This window comes from Arachis ipaensis, chromosome B01 (genome assembly GCF_000816755.2).
Source record: "Arachis ipaensis cultivar K30076 chromosome B01, Araip1.1, whole genome shotgun sequence".
Lineage (NCBI taxonomy): Eukaryota > Viridiplantae > Streptophyta > Magnoliopsida > Fabales > Fabaceae > Arachis > Arachis ipaensis.
In genome coordinates, this window is record NC_029785.2 from 132,817,698 (window position 1) to 132,824,676 (window position 6,979).

Consider the following 6,979-nt stretch of genomic DNA (forward strand, 5'->3'; position numbering starts at 1 on the left):
CGCACATACATAATCAAGAATTCATGATGCATGAGTGAACGTACTAATATACATGGTAATAAAGAATCCATGATGCATCAGTGAACGTATTAATATACATGGTAAATTCTATGGTGCTTATAATTTGGTGCCTAACTTTTGCCTAACTTACTTTTTATGACAACTTTTGAATATTTAATAATTATTTACTTTTATATTTTTAAAATTAAATATTAATTTTTTACCATTTTTGATAAATTAGACAAACACTTTTAGTCATCATAGCAATCACCAATATACATATACACATATGACGCACGCGCATAGTGGAAACAATTTCACCAAACGCGCAACAATTTTATATGTAATTTAAATGACGCATATGTATATATATTGATCCAATAAGATAAAATCGAATATTTTCGATGACTTAATTATGGATGGCTCTGATACCACTTGTTGGAATAAATTATTTTATTAATCCAGATTATCCATATTGAATCACAAAAAATATATCATAATGCAGAAGCGTACCTTTACTAATAGAAATTAGAAATTAAACGAAAGGATTGTCTCAGTCTTGTGGTTCCTTCGGTCTTCCTCAACCAAAGCCTTCTGTATCCCTAGGCGGCTGAATTGTGACTCTTTTGATGGAGAAAGAGCAACAAAGGCGGCTTTGGTATATTGGGGACCGAAACACTGAAGGCTTATTTATATTTGAGCATGGCACCCATTAAACCCTAAAGCCCAAATAAAATTGTATCTAAAGTCCAAAAGATAACATATCTAAAATCCAAAAGATAATTATCTAAGGAACAAAAGATAATTATCTAAAATCCAAATTGTTGGGTTTATTTAATTAATGGCCACTTTCTCTTTATATATTATTGAGCAAAATTAATTTTGTCAAACTTTTTAGATCCAAATTATAGGTAATATTTGAGTTTACTATAGAATCAGACCCACATTCTAGGCTGAATCCAAGAATATTATTGATTTCATTGGGGAGGATGGTTCTGTATTCAATTTAGATCCATCCAAAACATTGAAAGATGGAAGGAAAGTTTTTCACTTCAATCGGGTTTTTGGTGCAAAGGCTGGCTAAAGTAGAGTTCCACATGCTGATTACAGAAATTTTCCCTTCCCTTCCCTCTCTTTTACATCATCTTATTGAAATTTATTCTAACTTTGTACACAGATGAGGTTTTTATGGACACAGACCCGTTAATTAGATCCCTGATAGATGGATATAATGTTTGTATTTTCGCATATGGTGAAACTAGATCTGGGAAGACATACACCATGGTAAGATAAAAGAAGTATGATACACATTCCATTTGTTCTTCCATACATTAATTAACGCGGACACAGACCAATCAAATAAGAAGCAATGTCTGCTTACTATATATGCAAACTTAAACCAATTATATATCCATCTAATATTTTTTTTCTTGTTTCTTTTGGCAGAGTGGTCCATCAGGTTGAACCTCTAAGGATATGGGGATCAATTATGTTCCTCTTAACTATTTGTTTCGAATGTGTAATGACAGGAAAGACATTATGACATATGACATTTATGTTCAAATGGTTGAGATTTACAATGAACAAGTTAGAGACCTACTTGTTGAGGACGAAACAGGTAATAAAATAGAGATTAGGAGCTGCAATGATGATGGATTGAGTCTTCTTGATGCTACATTGAGTCCGGTGACATCTACAAGTGATGTTTTGACCCTGATGAAACTCGGTGAGGTCAACTATGCTGTCAGTTCCACTGCACTGAACAATAGGAGTAGTCGTTCCCACCGGTAATTTTTAAAATTTGTTCAGGTTTGTTCTATTCCATGATGCTCTCTATTTAATTTTCTGGCTAGATGAGGTTGCTTTCATGTGGTTAGACAGCAAAAGAAGAAAATGAAATAAATGAGTCTGTAGCTCTATGCGAATTTGCTTATGAATATAACTATTTCATATCAAACTAATTCTGCCTATTAGAATTGATTAAGCTTTATTCATTGTATAATTCAGTGGTATGTCTGTCTTCGCAGAAAATCATCAACAGCAACCAGAGCAACTAATAGGCTTTCCATATAAAAATGGTGTTGTGTCTAAGCCAGAACAATTAATAGACTTTGCACATAAGAATGATGGTGTGTCTAAGGAAGAACAACTATTAAACTTTGAATTGAAGAGTAATGGGATGTCTAAGACAGCTGAATCGAATGAATTTAGGATCTCTGTAGCACAGCAGGCCGAGCCAGCACCACCATCTCAACCGCAGGTTATAGAGCTGAGTGACGATGACGACGACGACGACGATGATGATGAAAGTGATCAACCAATCATTACAAAAGAGGTTCAACCTTTTAATCAGTTGAAGATATGGTATTATAAAGATCCAAAGGGAAATGTACAAGGACCAATTGACCTAATTTCCCTAAAACGTTGAAGTGATACTAATTACTTTCCTTCTGATTTCAAGGTTTGGAAGGAAGGTGAAAGTCCTAGTGATGGTGGACTATTGGTGAAAATTCTTCAATCTTTACCACCTTTTCACATTTAATGGAGGTAAAAATTGTACATTATGATGAATTTTTACTACCGGTCAATAAATTATGTTTTATTATTCATACTTGAATTTAAATGTTTAACGCATACACTGATAATAAAGGCTGTTTAATCCAGTTGGCTCACCGTGCATGTTCACGGAAAAGATACATCCGGTAACACCATTCGCAGTTGTATGCATTTGATATACCTTTCTGGAAGTGAATGAGTAGACAAGTCTTAAGTCACAGGGGAAAGACTAAAGGAAGTGCAATTCATTAACAAGTCTCCTTCTTGTTTGGGAGATGTGATCACAGCACTAGCTCAAAAAAATTCTCATATTCCATATACAAATAGCAAACTCAGACTTCTTTTGTAGTTCTCCTTAGGTACACACTATTGAATTTTATCTTGACTTCTATTGCACAAGATTCTGTCTTGAATTCTTTTACCTTATAGAGTCTCTGTCTCTCTCTCATGTTTCCTTTAGTAATAAAAGTTATCTTATGTTTGGTATAGTAGGATAAAAATTGACTTATGTTGATCTATTTTGAGGAGGTTGGTAAAGTGATGAAGTAAGACTTTAATCACCTTGAAATAAGATACTAGGGCTCACAAATAATAAAACTTACAAATTCAAAGGTGATTAGAAATTTACTTTTTCAGTTTCCAAACCTCCACATTTTAGATGATCTTTTTCCCCTTTCATGACCATAATTGTTTTACTTTTTCCGTGAACTGTTTCAGTTATAAATTCTAATTTAGGATACAAAAAGATTGGAGCAACTTTATTCTGACCCATTCCTCGGGTTAGTTTAATATTGCATTGTTATGGATGCTGAAATGGGTATTGGCTGACGTTTCTGATATTAAAGGAAGCATTTCTATTTTATGTTTAGATAATTTTAAAAGTTAGCCTTCTTTTAAACTAACTTCTACTTAATGATTTTGTATCATATGCTTTGATGGAGTTTGTTTTTTTTTTTAATTCGTAATTCCTATACCATTATTATAACTATATATTTTTTTTAGACTAAATTATAATTTTAATTCTCACAAGATTCAATTTATTTATAAAATTATTTTTGAAAAAATGGATATTTTAAGTTTTCAAATGTCATCTTAATTTGATAGAAGTTTTAGATTTCATTTTGTACTTGAAGATAATTGGTATATTTAATATTTAATTTTCTTCTTCTTTTTTTCTTGGTTTGTGGGTTAATTAGAAACTTCATTCTATAGTACATATAAACAGTTAATATCTACACAAAGTTTACTTTTTTTTATGTTATAAAAGTTATTGATTCGGTCAGATATAAGAAAAAAGGAAATATTAGTTTAAAAAATTGTTAGGAAGATTTTATTACTAAAAAAATTTTTACTGATAAAATTATTAACAATAATTAACTTTTCTTTTAACAAGTTTCATATTTAAGAGGAAGAACCATATTTTTTTATAAAAAAATAAATGCATTCTTACTTATTTTTTTACTTATATTTGTTAATTTGTATGTTAATCTGTTTTATATTGTGTACAATTTTCGTTAAGTAATTATTTCTTTCATTTTTTTCCTATGATTTTCCATCATTTTTTTCTCTAATTATCAATAAAAAATAAAAATAGAAAAAATTGTGAAAATTAGTTAAACTTTGGGACACATAAAATTTATTGATATCAAAAATTCTGAAATGAATAGAAAAACTTATATTACGATATATTTTTCTCAATATTTAGTTATTTTTAGCTATCATAAATATTAAAAAATTTTCTGATTAATAATTGTGAAATTAATTGTATTGTCTAATGATTCATTTCTCATAACCATTCTTTTAGTGTCATTTATTTTTAATGAATTATCTACATTATTTTAATTATAATCTTATATCTTCTATTAGTATTTTTGGTTGTTTAACGTTACCAAGAAAAGATTAAAAGACCAAATGTGTCTCTCTCTTCTCCCACTCCCCTTCCTACCCCCACACACATGCAATAAAAAAAAAGTTCACAAACAAGACACACACACGCGATAAAAAAAAGAAGGTCAGAAAGAAGACCTAACGTCGTCACCGTCCATCCTCTCCCTCTGGGGTCTCAGCTCACTCAACCCAGAAAGACACCGCCCTACTTTTTGCAGCGTTAAACCTCAAATAATCCTACAAGATACAAACTTGTCGTCATCTCCAGTGGTCCCGGCGTCTCCATTTCTTTGAACAGGAAAATTTTCTGACAATCGAATAACAAGTTAAGATTTTTCCCTAACTGTTGCAGTCCCAACATAATCTTCTCTTCACTTTTTTTTCTTTTGCTTTTCTTTTCATTTTTCGTATCTTTTCTTTCGGTGATTTCATCAACTAAAGTTTTGTCTTCTGAAAATATCCAGTTAATACCTTTATGTGAATAGCCTCAGTTCAAGTATCCTTTTTGAGTATTTTTTTTACTGATACTCAAATTTTTGTTGCTCTCGCATCTTGCTGAGTCTTAACTTGAACCAATATAAGAGATTGTCATATATTTTGGCATGCATGTATCATTCAAGGAGACGTTCTTCCCCGATTTAAAAAGAAAGAAAGAAATTTTTGATTTCCGAAATAACTGATCTCTGATACTTGGATAATGCCAACGTCTGATTCTTATTAAGTTTTTTTTTTTATGCTTTTTGTTAGCAGGTTGTCACACGTGGGTAGCTGCTACTTTTGTTAATCATCTTGATTAGGAAGCTACATTTAAGGTAACATACTATAATGTAAGTTATTAACATGAGAGAAGTTCAAAGGATAATAACAGGAAGCTATTTTTTTTGTTAATTTCTTTTTAGCAAGTTAATTAATTCAGTTTCAGTGAGGTTGTATTGGCTGTGTGAAATTCGGTAATTTTGGTATTACTATATTGTATCCAATAAGAAAAAATATTAAGCAGATAATTTAAAACATTTTTAAGAGTAAAAAAAAGAAAATCGTATTTATAATTTTTTAATATTGATTATGGTCTTTTATATTTTAATATTGATCTAATTTTTGTATATTTTCTTTTTTCATATCGTTTGTAATGCATATTCTAATTAACAAATTCATAATTCATGATTGTTTCATTAAATTATTATTAGTAGTAGTGGTTAGCTTTCTGAAACTTCTCAACATTATAATTAGCATTAGTATAAATTTAATTTACTAGAATAAATAATAATATTTTTGTTCCTCTATTTCTTCTTTTCTTTATGAATGGTTGCTATTCCTTCTTTATGTTTGTTCTTTATGTTTCTCGATTCAATTTTATCACCTGTGTTTCTTGAATTTGTTGAAATCTCCTATTATGGTTTACTTTATTATAATGCTCTCTTTTGCAGTAAGAGACAAGATCTTTTCTTTCTTCTTGAATCTTTATACCAAGTCTCTCTATTTGATAAGTCTAAATGGCCATGGATGCTAATAGAGAAGATCCAAACAGGTATGGTGTTGAGCATTAGAGAAGATGTTTTCTTTGCTGCATTTTCAATTCGATTGAAGTCTCATTTACTTTTCCATTCAATATATTTCAGATTAACTTTTGAAAATTTTAATGTCAATTAAATATCGATGTTATGCCATCTATAGTTTTTTTTTTTAAATTCTTACTCAGATATTTTTTCATGTTGTAATTTAATTTTATTGGCTTGTCATTTATATGTAGGCCAGATTTCAGAAGTTGTTGTAATCTGTAAAATATGTTGTGTAGTAGTTTTCCAACGTGGTCTCTTGGGTATTTTTCATTAATGTGCTTTTAGTTTGTTACTATTTTTTTTGTATACTTAGTTAGTTGTTTTCTTGGTTAAAAGTCTCAGTCTTAAATTCTAATCGTACCATTATGTGCTAATAGGAGGTTTTTAGCAACCCAGCAATACTGGCCCAACAGAAAAGAACTGGTTTTTAGAATTCGTATTTTCAGTAAGCAGGTAACGAAATATATTATGGAATATTATATCATGCATGTTAACCGATTAAAGAGGTGGGTTAAATCTTTAACTTCGAATGGTTTGTTTTTAATTTATATTCAGTTAGTGGTCTTTTCTACTTTCCTCCTCTTGATAGTTTCTTTTCCCTGTTAGATGAGTTTGATTAGTTAATTCTGAGTTCCTGATCTTTCTAATCTCAAATGGGTGTAGACTACAACAACTCTAAAAAGATTAATTTTGATAAATTATCAATGTCCATTCAAAATAAATAATATAATGTTTACTAATCATACATATATTCATACTGACTTTAAAGATTCAACATTTATTAATACCTGAAAAGATGATTCGAAGTTCATGTACATGATTTGGTTTTATTTGGAATATTATATCATGCATGTTAACCGATTAAAGAGGTGGGTTAAATCTTTAACTTCGAATGGTTTGTTTTTAATTTATATTCAGTTAGTGGTCTTTTCTACTTTCCTCCTCTTGATAGTTTCTTTTCCCTGTTAGATGAGTTT

The 6,979-nt window shown here is 30.0% G+C and overlaps 1 protein-coding gene across 1 annotated transcript; it reads left to right on the top strand.

Annotated features, from left to right (window-relative positions):
- Positions 1,799–2,578, top strand: LOC110263333. The gene is made up of 2 exons (XM_021104513.1): positions 1,799–2,335; positions 2,462–2,578. The coding sequence occupies exons 1-2, from the start codon at positions 2,012–2,014 to the stop codon at positions 2,540–2,542; spliced, it is 405 nt and encodes a 134-aa protein (XP_020960172.1). The 5' UTR covers positions 1,799–2,011; the 3' UTR covers positions 2,543–2,578.

Bases quoted from the DNA above. Each gene is read 5' to 3' on its own strand.
- LOC110263333 (XM_021104513.1), top strand. From the start codon at position 2,012: ATGTCTGTCTTCGCAGAAAATCATCAACAGCAACCAGAGCAACTAATA. The intron at 2,336-2,461 runs GTTCAACCTTTT...TCTGATTTCAAG, and splicing joins AACCAATCATTACAAAAGAG to GTTTGGAAGGAAGGTGAAAG.